Source organism: Sapajus apella, unplaced genomic scaffold (assembly GCF_009761245.1).
Source record: "Sapajus apella isolate SASKATOON/1434 unplaced genomic scaffold, GSC_monkey_1.0 scaffold88, whole genome shotgun sequence".
NCBI classification, from domain to species: Eukaryota; Metazoa; Chordata; class Mammalia; order Primates; family Cebidae; genus Sapajus; species Sapajus apella.
The window spans coordinates 6,149,782-6,164,776 of NW_022437028.1; the positions used below are offsets into that span (position 1 = coordinate 6,149,782).

The window sequence follows — 14,995 nt, forward strand, 5'->3', positions numbered from 1 at the left end:
TGGTGCCCTCATCTGCATCTGCGGGTGAGTGGGGGGATTGGAGTAGCAGCTGGGGAGGATTGTGCCCACATTTTCGTCTACCGGTGAGTGGGGGGATTGGAATAGCAGGGAAGGCAGCCGGCACCCAGTCTTTACCTGCGGGTAAGTGGGGGCACTGGAGTAGGGGGTGGGGAGGACAAGGCCCCGTCAGTTGGCCCAGCCCCCAGCACCCCGTCTTTCCACCCAGGGATGCGCGGAACATGGCCAGGGACGTGCAGAACACCTTCTGCGACATCGTGGCTGAGCTCGGGGCCATGGAGCACGCGCAGGCTGTGGACTACATTAAGAAGCTGATGACCAAGGGCCGCTACTCCCTCGACGTGTGGAGCTAGGGCCCAGCCCACCCCGCCCGCCCCCGCAGGCTATGGCCTGTAATCACTCTCGCTCCCTCCCACAGTCTCCTGGGTGGGTTCGGCTTGGCACAGGCGCAGGCCCAGTGACAAAAAGACTCCTCCGGGCCTGGGGTTCACTCTCCTGAGCCTCCCAGGCCATGTGAGGTCCACCAGGGTCTGCAGCGGCCAGGACACTGGGTCCCACGCCTTGGGACGGCGCCAGCCCTTGGTGGCCGCACAGAAGGGCTCTTTCTCTCAGCTGAGCTGGGCCCAGCCGCTCCACGTGATTTGCAATGAGTGTAAATAATTTTAAATAACCTCTCGCCCTTGGAATAAAGTTCTGTTTTCTGAATTTGCCTGGTATCTTGTGAGAAGATCGGGGGCCTCCACCTGGGTCACCTCAGCTGACCCCAGGAACCTGTGTGGTGGGGCCACCAAGCCCTGCCCTCCCCCGGGAGAACACACATGCTCAGGCCACCTCTGGGCCTCTCTTTATTGAGGGCACTGGGCCCAGGTCTTCCTTCAGGGCCCACAGAGCCCACAAAACCCAGGGGAGAACAGAGACCTCCCCCGATACACACACACACTGGAGGGGTGCCGCCTATTCCCTCCCACAACACACGGGACACGGAAGCCCCAGCCTCAGTCCTTCTTGCTCCGTTGCCGCTGACTGTGAAACTTCTGGTGCACGACCCTCAAGGTGGTGAAGAAGTTGCCGAGGAAGAGGAGGAGGAAGGGGAAGCCGCACATGAGCACCTGTGGGAAGAATGGGGTGAGGACTGGGCCTGGGCCGGCCCCCCAGCCGCCGCTCCAGGGACCCTGGCTCACCTGCCACTCCTTACACTGAGGGTCCCGGGCCAGGTTGAACAACGTCAGCGCGTTATAAAGCTGCCAGAACTGAGCAGGGAGGAGGCAGTGTTTTATTCAGAAAACCCCGTCCCTGCTCGTGCCCAAAGCCGGAGCAGAGGACGGACAGACAAACAGATGGAGACAGAGGCGCGACTTACTTGTCCAAAGAAAAGAAAAGGCAGCAGGAAGGTGAGGCCCCGCCACATCCAGGACTGGAAGCCCTCTGCAGGGAGGAAGGTCAGGGCACAGGACGGCCAGGGACGGAGGGGATGCCGCCACTCAGACCCAGGATGGGAGGAGAGGAGGATATCCCAGCCCCCATGCCCAGATGCCAGGCCAAGCCCCGCTCACCCACAGTGAGGTCCATGGTGTGCCGCTCGCCCAGTGCCCGCAGGCGGTAGAGGCAGCCGCTCTGGTAGTAGTACTGGAGGAACTGCACGAAGCCTGGGCCGGCGGAGGACACAGTGGGGCTGAGCCTGGGGGCCTTCTCTGCCCCCACCCCCTACCACGGCTGCCTCTGGGGCTCAGCACGGACGTCTGGGACACTCACTCTGGTACATGGAAAAGGACAGGAACTGGTTCCGGAATTTCTGGTACATGAGACCATCGGGCCTAAGACAGAAAGTAGAGGGCAGTGTGGGGACCCTTGGGGACACCGTCTGTCCCCTCCCTGTCCCAGCTCCTGCCCCTGCTGGGGCCCAGTCACTCACCACGTCAGCATGACTCCCGACAGGAAGGTGGACACATAGTGATGGAACACCCACCAGCCTTTGATCCTGGAGCAGAGAGCCACCATCACCCCCAGGGCCTGCTCCTGCTTCCTGGAGGGTCCCGGCGCCCCGTTCCCCGCTCCCCTCCCATGCTCCCACCCTTGGGGAAAGCCTCGGGGCCTGCCCTGCCCACCGGGAGCCGTTGTTGATGAGGATGCTCTCCCGGATGGTCAGGGTGCAGTAGTACCAGACCAGCAGGAAGTTGAAAGCAGCGTCTGTCACCCTGCGGAGGGAGGGGACAGAGGGTTGGTGCTGCAGCGCCTGGGGATGGGGCCGGGCCTCGGTGAGGGCGGGACTCCCACCTGGAGTTGAGCAGGAAGCGGCAGGTGAAGGAGATGAGAATGAGGATGATAGTGAGGTAGAGCTTGAACTTCTCATACTCGTCCTTGTAGGCAAACCTAGCGGGGCACAGGCCAGTGAGACAGGTGGGGTGCTGGTGGGGCCCATGTGTGCCCCCACCCCAGGAGGGCAGCCCCTGAACTCTAAGGCAGAGCCAAGGGAAGTTGGGCAGAGGGGAGGTGGGGGACTGGGGGGGTGGAGGCCCGGCCTGGTTACTTAGCCTGCTTGCTCAGGAGTGTGACGTTGACGTTCCCCAGAACCAGACTCAGGTACAACCTAGGGGCAAGGGGGTGGCAGGGTGAGGAGAGGCCGAATGACAGGAGTCACAGCACTCAGCCGCGCCTGCCAGCCCACAGCCTGTGCCACCCTCCACCCCTGCCGCCTTCTGAATGGCCTCAGTATCGGGTTCTGACCTTGGGGGCTGCAGACCCACTCCCTGCCATGCCCAGCCTCCCTCACCACCTGCTCCCCTGGAGAAGGTATCCCCTATCTCCTGAGTCTTGCCTGAAACTCCCCCACTTCAGGGTCCCCAGAGAACCTGGCTCTCCCTCCCCACTGAGGGCCATCCCCATGTCCCCAATTGCTCCTCTGTGCGGATGGTCACCACCTACGCCCCCTCCCTGCCACCTCCCCTCCAGAACCTTCGGTCTAGGTCCACTTCAGTGAACCACACACCTGGGACCTCTTCCCAAACCAGAACAGAAACTCAGAGCTCTGACTGCTGACCCCAAGTGCTCAGCTTCCAGTGCATTTTTCCCCACCGTGACCCCCTTTTCCTTCACCGAGCCCCCCACCATCTCTGGTCCCAGATCTCGTCAGAGCCGGCTGAATCCCCAGGCCACCCGCCAACTCCACCACTTTCTTGCCAGTCCCCTTAATTTCCAGCCTCCACACCCCCCAGCTGAGATCATCTTGCCCTTCTCTGCCAGAGACACTCCAAAAGGTGACAGCAAAGTCACAGTCACTTTCTCAGGACCTGCCCCCGACACATGGGCTCCTGTTCACCCTCAAGCCAAACGGACAGAGGCTCAGCGTGGTTAGGCAATTTGCACAAGACCAGAAAGAGATTCTGGGGCAGGGCAGGAGCTCCCATCCATGCCTCTCCCTCTACAGCGTGCTCCCGGCACAGTGCTCCCCATGCAGGCCAGCTCCCGCCTCCAGTGCCAACCCACCAGGCACGGATTTGTCCCCACTCAGCTCCCTGTCCGGTTCCCAGCAGTGGCCTTTCCACATCCTCTCCCCTGAACCCTCCATCCCGTCTCCTCCCATCCCGACCCCACATGCAACATGGCAGAGAAGACAGCCTGGCCTCTGATCCCTGGAGAGCACTGCGCCAAGATCACTCCTCACCCTCATCTCTGTACCGTCTTTCCCCTCCCAGCCCCTCCTCTCAGCAGGTGGATGTGCTCAAGTCTTCCCAGGGGCAAAGTAACCCCGAACCCAGGCAGCAGCTGCACCTCGACCCAGTGCTAGGAACTTCCAGTTCCTAGTTCCTAGTTCTCTCCCTCCGCTCACAGCCACACTCTAAAAAGTCTCCGAGACTTGGCTATCTCCCTTCCTTGGCTCTTCTGTCATCCCCAAGATCAACGTCCACCCGTTCCATCAAATGGTTCTCATCAAGGTGACCTGACTTCCAGGAAGTGGGTCCCCTTCCTTCTCACAGGGCTGACCTGAGGCTATGGACACTCTTTTCTCCCTGGCTTCTGGGCCACGCCCTCTCCCAGCTGTCTCCCTGCCCGCAGCCTCTGCTGGATGTTTTCACTCAGCTGAGGGTTTTGCACTGCCCCGTACATCCTGGGTGACAGCAGCTGGCCTTTCTAGGTGCACACATCGCCCCTCCTTCTCTCCTGCCTACTGGGCTCAAGGCAAGCACCGCAGCCCAGCAGAGCCTCCAATCCCTTCTCTCCCTCTCACCTCCCGCCCTGAGCTCTGGCCACTACAGTTTTGCTCATGGCCTTTGTGTCCACCTGCTGTTCCCTCTCCCCCTCAGCCCATGTGTCTGCCTCACTCTTTTATTTATTTATTTACTTTTTAAGACGGAGTCTCACTCTGTCACCCAGGCTGGAGTGCAGTGGTATGATCTTGGCTCACTGCAGCCTCTGCCTCCCGGGTTCAAGTGATTCTCCTGCCTCAGCCTCCCAAGTAGCTGGTGGCACCCGCCACCATGCCTGGCTAACTTTTGTACTAAGAGACGGGTTTTACCATGTTGCCCAGTCTTGAACTCCTGAACTACTAACTTCAACTCCTGCCTTGGCTTCCCAAAAAAGTGCTGGCATGAGCCACCACACCCAGCCTATTTTTTTCTTTTGAAATAGAGAGAGAGGGTCTCACTGTATTGCCCAGGCTACTCTTGAACTCCTGAGTTCAAGCCGTCCTCCCGCCTCCATCTCCTGAGTGCTGGGATTACAGGTGAGAGCCATGGTGCCTGGCCCACTCTTTATTCTTTAAGACTCAGGCCAGCCATCCCCTAATCCAGCAAGCCTTCTGCAACCCCTTGGCCTGGGTCAGGTGTCCTTCACTGCGCCACCACATCCCCCGTGCTTCCCCTACAAAGCGCCTTCACAGTAAGCTGTCACCCTCAGCCGGGCGTCCCCCCTGTAGTCAGCACCAGGCCTCACTGCTCAGCCCAAACTGGGCCCAGGGAACATTTGCTGACTGAATAACCAAGAAGAGACAGCACCCGGCTTCAGGCCTCCCCCACAGGAGTGGCTGGGAACTGAGCTGGGGCTCGGTGGTGGGGGCCCTCACCCGTTCTTCTTGGGCAAATAGGCCTCCATGTCAAAGAACAGGCCTTGACGCTCCTTCATCTGGTTCTCCAGCTCCTGCGCGGCCTCCTCGGCCTCTGCTGGGAGGGAGGGTTTGCATCTGCGGGTGAGGCCAGAGAGAGTCAGGGCGGGCGGACTACCTGACTGCCACAGGGGCAGAAGGGCGAACACAACCCAGTGAGGAGGAGCTGTGCCCAGGGTCTCACAGCACCAGCCCTCCCACCCCGCACTCGGCCCACGGCGGGTGGGGTAGGGGCACCTAACTTCTTCAGGGTGAGGGCCAGCTCCTGGAGCCGCTTCTTCTGCCGCGTGATGGAGCTGGTGCAATTGTTCTGCAGTTTGGTCAGCTCCTCCAGCTTCAGGCGGTACAGCCGATGGGTCTCCTGGGGGCGAGAGGGAGAAGGCTCAGGCTGGTTGGGAAGCCGCTGAGCCAAAACCTGCAGGCAGGATGTGGGGCACGGGCTCCCCCAGGACTTGCTCAGCGGGAAAGGAGGCAGAAGTTCTGGGCCTGCCTAGGGACGAGGTGGCTCTCTCCCCAAGGCAGGCGAGGACCTGGGTGTCCTCCTTGAGCCCGAAGACCTCCATCGTACGCCTCCCCCAGAAACAGACTAGGAGTTTTTTGTTTTGTTTTGAGACAGAGTCTCTGTCGCCCAAGCTGCAGTGCAATAGTATGATCTCGGCTCACTGCAACCTCTGCCTCCCAGGTTCAAGCCATTCTTCCACCTCAGCCTCCTGGGCTGAAGTAGCTGGGATTACAGGCACCTGTCATCATGCCCGGCTAATTTTTCTATTATATACAGAGAGGGTTTCACCATGTTGGCCAGGTTGGTCTTGAACTCCTGACCTCAGGTGATCCACCCAACTTGGCTTTCCAAGTTACTTACCTTCCAAGACAGCTTACTGTGAAGGCGCTTTGCGATTACAGGCATAAGCCACCGCCCTGGGTCAAGGTTTTCTTAGTCTCAGCCCATCTGCTAGTTTTCCCCACCCTACACGGAAGGGCTCTCTCTTTCCCACCTTGACTCTGGAGCTTAGGCCCCCAGGACCACCTTGTGGACCAAGCAGGACCCCCAGAGCCACCCCTTTGTCCTCAAAGCTCCTCCTGCCTATCCAGCCTTCGGGTACAGGGGGCGCTCAGGTTCTCAGGCATTCCTGACATCTTTCCCTTCCCCCAGCACCTTTGGCCCAAGGCTTTCCCGAGCACTTTGCCCTGGTGGGTAAGTTTCAAGAAGGCACAACCTAGAGATGGGGCAAGGGGCAGTGTGGGAAGAGCCAAGCTGGGGCTGCGGCCAGGACAGCAGCGGCCAGGCATGGAGATTGGGTCACCTCAGATCTCTGGGGAGAAGCACCAATGGCAAGGGGCTTGGCAGGGCCAGGGGGCAGCTGGGCTTCAATGCTGACAGGAAGGGGTTGGAGCCCATCCCAGAGAAGCGACCGCCTAACCAAGCCATCAGCTGGCCGAGGCTCTACTCTGCCTGGATCTTGTTTCTTATGCCCAGGAGGAGTCACCACGCCCCTCAGACCCCGGCATGTGCCACTTCTGCCCACCCACAGCCACTGCCCTCTCCCCTGCCTGGAAGAGGCCAGCAGCTTCCTCCTCCCTGGCCTCTGGACAGAACAGCCACGGTGGCCCCGCGGAGCCTGGTTCAGACAATTTCTCCCATAGCTTTCCACTGGCCTCAGAGGGACTCCAATCTCTGCCAGGCTAGGGCGTCCCCGCAGGGCCTGGCCCCGCCCACCTCTTCCCTGGCTCTCCTTGGTGCAGCCACATGGGCCTGTCAAGTCCCCTCTTTCCTTCTAAAGGCGACGTCCCTCTCCCTCGGGCGCCCCCCGACATCCGACATCCAGGCCGAGGACTTCCCCCTAAACACCGCTCCCCCGACCCGGGCTGCCTCTCGGACGCTGCCAGCTGCACGTTTGCTGAGTGGCTGACCCAAGGCTGGGCCCGCCCTTGTGTGACTCAGGCGCCCGCTCTCTCCCGGGAGGGGACGGGGTCGGGGTCTGGGCCCCTTTCCAAGGTCCTCGTTGGAGACCAAGGTCGCCGAGCGCGGTGGGGTCCCGCCGTAGTCCCCGGACCCTGGAGACAGCGGCGGCGGACACCAGGACCCGGGACCTCGCCGCCCTCGGGAGTGACGCCAGGGCCCCTACCCCTGACCCTGAGCTCCCCGCCGCCTGACTCAGGGCTGACCGACCCTTGACCCTGAGCCAACGAGACGCGGCTCGGGGGCCACCAGGCGTCCGCAGCGGCGCTCACCTGGATGTTCTGGAAGTCCTGCTGTAGATCCTCCCAGTCCCGCAGGCAGTCGCCTAGCGGGCCCGGGGACGGGGACTGCATGGCTGCAGCTCCCAGAGCCAGGAGCCTAGGAAGGCGCAGCAACCCCGGCCCGCCCGAGGCGCCTCCGCCACCGCCCCCGTCCGCTTCCGGGCTCGCGCCGCCGCGGGAGCCAATGGGAAAAGGCCACGCCCCCACCCCAGCCAATCCGAGGAAGGGGCGGGGAAGGGGCGGGGCCGTGCACCCGGGCTGCTGCTGGCCCTGCGACTTGCGGCCTGGACCGGGACTGGAGCGGCTGCAGCCCCTGGGCCTGGACTGCACCGACTGTGCCAGCCGCGCGGTGCAGCCAGCAGGGCTCTGGCCTGTCATGCTGGGAGCAAACCAAGGTCCAGGAGGGTAACACCTGCCTGCAACACTTTCGTCCTTGGAAAGCTCAGCCCCTTTGGGGAAAGGAGTTAGAGCTGCTTCTCTTGCTTCGATTTTGACAGCGGCCTCCTTTCTCCCTGCCTCACCTCCACTGTCCCTTCTTGTAGCCACCAGACTGCCCTTCCCAAAACACAACTCCCCATCATGTTCCTGCTTAAAACTTTCCAGCGGCTCTGTCCTGCCCACCAAGAGGTCCCTAATCAGACAGAGCTCTGCAGCCATCTCGGTCTCTGTCCCAACTTAAGCCGGGGCTGCTTGGAAAGCCCTTCCCTCTCTGGCAAAACCCCACTCCTCCTTGAAGGCCTGCCCTGCTGCTGGGGGGAATCCCACACCCCCTCCATCCCTCTGCAGTGAGTGCTAGGTCGTGGGATGGCATTCATCTCTCTGTTCCCAGCTCCATGCACGTGGGGGCAGGGAATGGTTGCCAAAGGGACTTGGGGAAGGCCCCACATGAATGGACATCCGAATCACCTACCAGCTCCCTAGTCTGTGCCGTCTCCTGATGCCCAGTTTGTTCTGTGGGTACTGTCAGCTTTGGAGAAGTGCATTCAGGAAACAGCTTCCAACTGGGCGCCATGGCCCACATTTGTAATCCCAGCACTTTGGTGAGGCTGAGGCTGGAGTTCGAGACCAGCCTAGGAAACAGAGCCAGACTGTTTCTACAAAAATAAAAATAAATTAGCCAGGTGTGGTGGTGCATACCTGCAGTCCCAGCTACTCATTCAGGAGGTTGAGGCAAGAGGATCCCTTGAGCCTTGGGAAGTTGAGGCTGCATGAGGCACGACAGCACCACGGCACTCCAGCCTGAGACAGAGCAAGACGGTGCTTGGGGAAAAAAAAAAAAAAAAAAAAAAAAGGAAAGGGGAAAAAAGGGAAACCTTTTGAAACCTTAGGAATTTCTAGAAAGCTGGAGATGGGAGGGTGCAAATCTCTCCTTGGTGAACTCAGCCAGACAGAAATGAGTGGGGAGCAGGGAAAGGAAATGTGTTTCAAAGGGCAGATGGCAGGAAGCACTGGGGATGAGGCAAGGGTGTGACCCCATTCCAGGAGCCTGGGGCCTGGACAAGGCTGGGCTTGGTATCTCGGGATAGGGGATCTCTGCCCATTGGTGGGTGTTGTGATATCCTCTGGGAACCAACACAGGCAACCTCTGGGTGCCCCCAGGCAGCCCCCAAAGGGTCCAGGTCACAGGGGGGTGTGGGGCAGCTGCTCTAGCAGCCAGATGCTCTTCCAGAGGCAGCCACAGGGGGGCAGGAGGGATGGCCCAGGATGCCCCGGGGATGCGGATTCTCAGTGAGCCTGAGCAGGGCGCACCTGCTGTGTGGCGTGAACACGCGCTTGGGAAAATCAGTACAGGAGGCTGACATGAGACTTTCAGGTGGCAAAGGCCTTCTTCCAGACAAGCCTGGGTATACACACTCTGGCCCTCCAGCCACAAAAAGCCCCCAAGCGAGGCCCTTCAGCACCCTTCACTGGGGCCGTGGAGATCAGTAAAGTAGATCCGTGATGTTTGTGATGAAACCTCCAAGGATAATCTTCTCCCATTCCAGCAGCTGAGTCACCAGCCCCCAATTTGGACACATGTTGTTTTTGCACTTCTTGACATAGGCCCAGGACCTCTATGAATACAAAGAGAGAGAGTGAACTCCTGGGCCCCTTCCACGTGGATCAGAGGCAGCTTTCAGAGACAGGAGGCACTTGCACAGTGCCGGCAATACCGCTTAAGGGATGGACGCAAAAGCAAGGCAGCCAGGCATAAATTCATCAGTGCTGTGAGTCGTGTTAAATGTGGGGACAGAAACAATTCCTATTTCAAACAGCTCCTGGGAGGATTGAGACAGCATACCTGAAGCCACCTGTGGATGAAAAACACTATGCCAAGCCTAGTGCAGTCTCAACAAAGGTTTGTCTTACAACTGGATGAATTAATGGAAAGAGGAAGAGAACTGTGGGCAAATTCTCTGAAGAAGGAAAATTCAAGTTGCCCTCTTCCAGGCATCCACCTTAAAGGAAGGGTTGCTGCATGAAGGAGGGTGAGCACCTGGTCTCCATCTGGATTGAGGACAAAGGAAAAGGAAAGGCAGGAGTGGTGCCTGAAAACTAGGAATAGAAGGAAATGACCGGGTGAGGTGGCTCACGCCTGTAATCCCAGCACTTTGGGAGGCCAAGGCAGGCTGATCACGAGGTCAGGAGTTCGAGACCAGCCGGCCAACATGGCAAAACCCCATCTCTACTAAAAAAGTGTGTATACGTGTATATATATATATATATATATATATACACACACACACACACACACACACATACACACACACACACACACACATACACATATATATATATATATATATATACACACACACACACACACACATACATACATACATATACAAAAATTAGCCAGGTATGGTGGCACATGCCTGTAATCCTGGCTACTCGGGTGGCTGAGGCAGGAAAATCGCTTGAACATGGGAGGCAGAGGTTGCAGTTAGCCAAGACTGCGCCACTGCACTTCAGCCTGGGTGACAGGGCAAGAATCTGTCTCAAAAAAAAAAAAAAAAAAAGGAAGGAAATGATGTCACCCCAATAAAGGCCATATATGAGAAGGCCACAGCTAACATCACACTCAACGGCAAAAGATAAAGTGTTTCCTCTAAGATCAGGAACAAGGCAAGGATGCCTGCTTTCGTCACTTCTGTTCAACATAGTACTGGAAGTCCTAGCCAGAACAATGAGGCAAGAAAAGAAATAAAAGGCATCTACGTTGGATAGGAAGACGTAAACTTACCTCTGTTTGAAGATGACATGATCTCCTCTGTAGAAAACCCTAAAGATTACACACACACACACACACACACACACACACACACAGCTAATAAATTCAACAAGGTTGCAGGATACAAACCAGCATGCAAAAATTAGTTGCATGTCTACATATTAACAAATAAACAATTCAAAAAGGAAATTAAGAAAACAACCATTTATAGCAGCATCAAAAAGAAGAAAATATTTAACCAAGGAGGCAAAAGGCTTGTATACTGAAAACTGAAAAACAGTGCTGAAAGAAAGAAACAAACAAATGAAAAGACATCCTGTGTTCATGGGTTGGAAAACTTAATATTATTAAGATGCCAATACTACTCAAAGCAATCCACAGGTATAAGGCAATTCCTATCAAAATCCCAACAGCTTCTTTTGCAGAAATAGAAAAATCCATCCTAAAATGTATATGGACTCTCAAGGGACCCCATACAAAATATTTTTAAAAAACAAAGTTGGAGGTCTCACACTTCCTGATTTCAAACCTTCTAACAAAGCTACAGTAATCAAAACAGTGTGGTATGGGCATGAAGACAAAAAGACCAATGAAATAGAATAGCCAGCCTAGAAATAAACCCTTACATATATGGTCAAGCTTTTTTTTTTTTTGAGACAGAGTCTCGGACTGGTGCCCAGGCTGGAGTGCAGTGGCACATTCTCAGCTCACTGCAACCTCCACCTCCTGGGTTCAAGTGATTCTTGTGCCTCAGCCTCCAAAGTAGCTAGGATCACAGGAATGTGCTACCATGCCCAGCTTATTTTTGTATTTTTAGTAGAGATAAGGTTTTGACATGTTGACCAGGCTGATCTCAAACTCCTGACCCTCAGGTGATTTGCCCACCTCAGCCTCCCAAAATGTGGGGATTACAGGGGTGAGCCACTGCACCTGGCCTGTCAAGCAATTTTTGATAGTGTGCCAAGACCATTCAGTGGGTGAAAAGGACAGTCATTTCAACAAATGGTGCTAGGAAAACTAGACATTCCCATACAAAAGAATAAAATTGAAAACAGGAAATCAATAAAGAAAAATCAATAAAACCAAAAGCCAGTTCTTTGAAAAGATCAATAAAATCAATACACCTCTAGCCAGGCTAACTAAAAATAAAGAGAAGACACAAATTACCGATATCAGAAGTGAAAGAGGAGACATTGCTACAGATCCCACAGACATTAAAAGGATAATAAAAGAATATTCATGCCCACAAATGCGACTGATCAATTCCTTGAAAGACACAACCTGCCAAAACTCACACAAGAAACAGACAATCTGAACAGACCTACATATATTAAAGAAATTGAATCAACAGTTAGTAATCTTCCAAAACAGAAAGCACCCAGCCCAGACGGGTTTACTGGTGAATTCCACATATGATGGATTATTATTCAGCCTTAAAAGAATGGAACCTATATAAGGGACCTAGAGTAGCCAAATTCATCGAGAACAAAAGTAGAATGGTGGTTCCTACGGGATGACGAAGAGAGGGGAGGTATGAGTTGTTGTTTCAGTTTTGCAAGATGGAAAAGTTTGAGAGATTGGTTGCACAATAATGTGAATGTCGTTAATGCTCCTAACCTATACATTTTAAAATGGTTAAGATGGTAATTTTTTTTTGAGACAGAGTCTCGCTCTGTCACCAGGCTGGAGTGCAGTGGCACTGTCTCAGCTCACTGTAACCTCTGCCTCCCAGGTTCAAGCAATTCTCCTGCCTCAGCCTCTGGAGTAGCCAGGACTACAGGTACGCACCACCACACTCAGCTAATTTTTTTTTTTTTTTTGGTATTTTTTAATAGAAATAGGATTTCACCATGTTGGCTAGGATGGTCTCAATTTCCTGATCTCCTGATCCGCCTGCCTCAACCTCCCAAAGTGCTGGGATTATAGGTGTTAGTCACCGTGCCCGCCCAAGATGGTAATTTGTGTGTGTTTGTGTATTTTTTTTTTTTTTTTCTGAGACAGTTTTCCATTCTCTTGCCTCAGCCTTCCCAGTAGCTGGGATTACAGGCATACCACCACACCCAGCTAATTTTTGTATTTTTAGTAGAAACGGGGTTTCACCATGTTGGTCAGGCTGGTCTCAAACTCCTGACCTCGCCGGGCACGGTGGCTCACGCCTGTAGTCCCAGCACTTTGGGAGGCCGAGGCGGGTGGATCACAAGGTCAAGAGATCGAGAGCATCCTGGTCAACATGGTGAAACCCCGTCTCTACTAAAACTACAAAAAATTAGCTGGGCATGGTGGCGCGTGCCTGTAATCCCAGCTACTCAGGAGGCTGAGGCAGGAGAATTGCCTGAACCCAGGAGGCGGAGGTTGCCGTGAGCCAAGATCGCGCCATTGCACTCCAGCCTGGGTAACAAGAGCGAAACTCTGTCTCAAAAAAAAAAAAAAACTCCTGACCTCAAGTGATCTACTTGCCTCGGCCTCCCAAAGTGCTGAGATTTCAAGTGTGAGCCACTGAGCCTAGCCCAGACTCTTTTTTTGAGACAATCTTCTATCACTCATGCAGTGGCACAATCACAACTCACCGCAGCCTTGAACTCTTCAGCTCAAGTGATCCTCCCACCTTAGCCCCCCTGAGTAGCCGAGACCACAGGTGCACACTGATTTTTTATTTTTTTGTAGAGATGGGCTCTTCCTATGTCACCCAGGCTGATTTCAAACTCCGGGCCTCAAGCAATCCTTCTGTTTGAGCCTCCCAAAAAGCTAGGATTACAGGTGTGAGCCACCATGCCCTGCCTTTTCAAAAATTGTGTCGAAATATACATAACATAAAATTCACCATTATAAACATTTTTTGGTGCACAGTTAAATGGCATTAAGCACATTCACACTGTTGTGCAACCATCACCACTATCCATCTCTAGAACTTTTATTTTTTTTTTTGAGACAGAGTTTTGTCCTTGTAGCCCAGGCTAAAGTGACATGATCTCAGCTCACTACAACCTCTACCTCCCAGCTTCAAGTGATTCTCCTGCCTCAGCCTCCTGAGTAGCTGGGATTACAGGTACACGCCACCGCATCTAGCTAATTTTGCATTTTTAGTAGGGATGGGGTTTCACCACGTAGGTCAGGCTGGTCTCGAACTCCTGACCTCAAGTGATCTGCCCACCTCGGCTTCCCAAAGTGCTGGGATTACAGGCATGAGCCACTGCGCCCGGCCCATCTCCAGAACTTCTTCGTTTTCCCAAATTGAAACTGTCCCCATGAAACACTAACTCCCCATCACCCCTCTGTCCCCCAGCACTTACCTTTCTGTCTGTGATTCTGATACTGTAGTATCTCATATAAATGGAATATGTATGTCATTTTGTGACTGGTGTATTTCACTTAGCATAACCACCTCCAAGTTCATCCATGCTGTAGCATTAGCATGTCGGAATTTCCTTTTTTTTTTGAGACAGAATCTTGCTCTGTCACCAGGTGCCAGGCTGGAGTACAGTGGCGTGATCTCAGCTCACTGAAACCGCTGCCTCCCAGGTTCAAGCAATTCTCCTGCCTCAGCCTCCCAAGTAGCTGGGATTACAGGTGCCTGCCACCATGCCCAGCTAATTTTTTGTATTTTTTTAGTAGAGACGGGGTTTCACCATGTTGGCCAGGATGGTCTCGATCTCTTGACCTCATGATCCACCTGCCTCGGCCTCCCAAAGTGCTGGGATTACAGGCGTGAGTCACCATGCCCAGCCTTTTTTTTAAGAGACAGGTCTCACTCTGTAACCCAGGTTGGAGTACAGTGGCACGATCATAGCTCATTGCAATCTCAACCTCCCAGGCTCAAATGATCCTCCCACCTCAGTCTCCAGAGTAGCTGGGACCACAGGCATGCAGCACCACACCCAGCTAATAGAATTTCCTTCCTTTTAAAGTCTGAGTAATTTTCCACTGTTTGTATATGTCACATTTTATATCTCCATTCATGTGTCCAGGGACACCTGGGTCCTTTCCACCTTTTGGCTGCTGTAATACTGCCATGAACGTGAACATGCTAATATCTGCTGAAGTTCCTGCTCCCACTTCTTTTGGGCACACACTCAGGAGCAGAATTCCTGGATATCCAAGACTCTTTCTAGGGTAGGCGCAGTGGCTCAAGCCTGTCATCCCACAAGGCTGAGGCAGGCAGATCACCTGAGGTCAGGAGTTCAAGACCACCCTGGCCAACATGGCGAAACCCCATCTCTACTAAAAATACAAAAATTAGCCAGGCGTGGTGGCGCAGGCCTATAATCCGAGCCACTAGGGAGGCTGAGACAGGAGAATCACTTGAATCCAGGAGGCGGAGGTGGCAGGGAGCTGAAATTGCACCACTGCCCTCCAGCCTGGGTGACAGAAGGTGACTCCATCGCAAAAAAAAAAAAAAAAAAAAGACTCTAGCCTGCAACTTCACCCCC

General features: G+C 54.7%; 3 protein-coding genes across 24 annotated transcripts in view; 1 reads left to right on the forward strand and 2 right to left on the reverse strand.

Moving 5' to 3' along the window:
* Positions 1–721, forward strand: part of LOC116534562 (NADPH--cytochrome P450 reductase) — a 104,109-nt gene extending 103,388 nt beyond the window's left edge. For all 6 annotated transcript variants that reach the window (XM_032254999.1, XM_032255001.1, XM_032255000.1 and 3 more), the window contains one exon: positions 227–721. In XM_032254999.1, the coding sequence (XP_032110890.1) occupies positions 227–371 (145 nt within the window). In that variant the 3' untranslated portion in view covers positions 372–721. The remainder of the gene's footprint in view (positions 1–226) is intronic.
* On the reverse strand, positions 705–7,526 carry TMEM120A (transmembrane protein 120A). The gene is made up of 12 exons (XM_032255006.1): positions 7,349–7,526; positions 5,359–5,477; positions 5,078–5,194; positions 2,546–2,605; positions 2,293–2,388; positions 2,124–2,213; positions 1,931–1,996; positions 1,771–1,832; positions 1,572–1,664; positions 1,379–1,443; positions 1,200–1,268; positions 705–1,127 (listed from the first exon to the last, which is right to left on the reverse strand). Exons 1-12 carry the CDS (start codon positions 7,427–7,429, stop codon positions 1,014–1,016), a joined length of 1,032 nt encoding a protein of 343 aa, XP_032110897.1. The 5' UTR covers positions 7,430–7,526; the 3' UTR covers positions 705–1,013.
* Positions 7,527–9,158: 1,632 nt separating this feature from the next.
* STYXL1 (serine/threonine/tyrosine interacting like 1) overlaps positions 9,159–14,995 on the reverse strand; it is a 56,313-nt gene continuing 50,476 nt past the window's right edge. For all 17 annotated transcript variants that reach the window (XM_032255012.1, XM_032255019.1, XM_032255016.1 and 14 more), the window contains one exon: positions 9,159–9,411. In XM_032255012.1, coding sequence (XP_032110903.1) covers positions 9,280–9,411 — 132 coding nt within the window. In that variant the 3' untranslated portion in view covers positions 9,159–9,279. The remainder of the gene's footprint in view (positions 9,412–14,995) is intronic.

Excerpts from the sequence above, each read along its gene's own strand:
- TMEM120A (XM_032255006.1), bottom strand. The coding sequence starts at position 7,429 with ATGCAGTCCCCGTCCCCGGGCCCGCTAGGCGACTGCCTGCGGGACTGG. Across the intron at positions 2,389-2,545 it reads CTCCTGAGCAAGCAGGCTAA|GTTTGCCTACAAGGACGAGT; the intron begins GTAACCAGGCCG and ends GTGCCCCGCTAG. Across the intron at positions 1,665-1,770 it reads GTCCTTTTCCATGTACCAGA|GCTTCGTGCAGTTCCTCCAG; the intron begins GTGAGTGTCCCA and ends CCGCCGGCCCAG.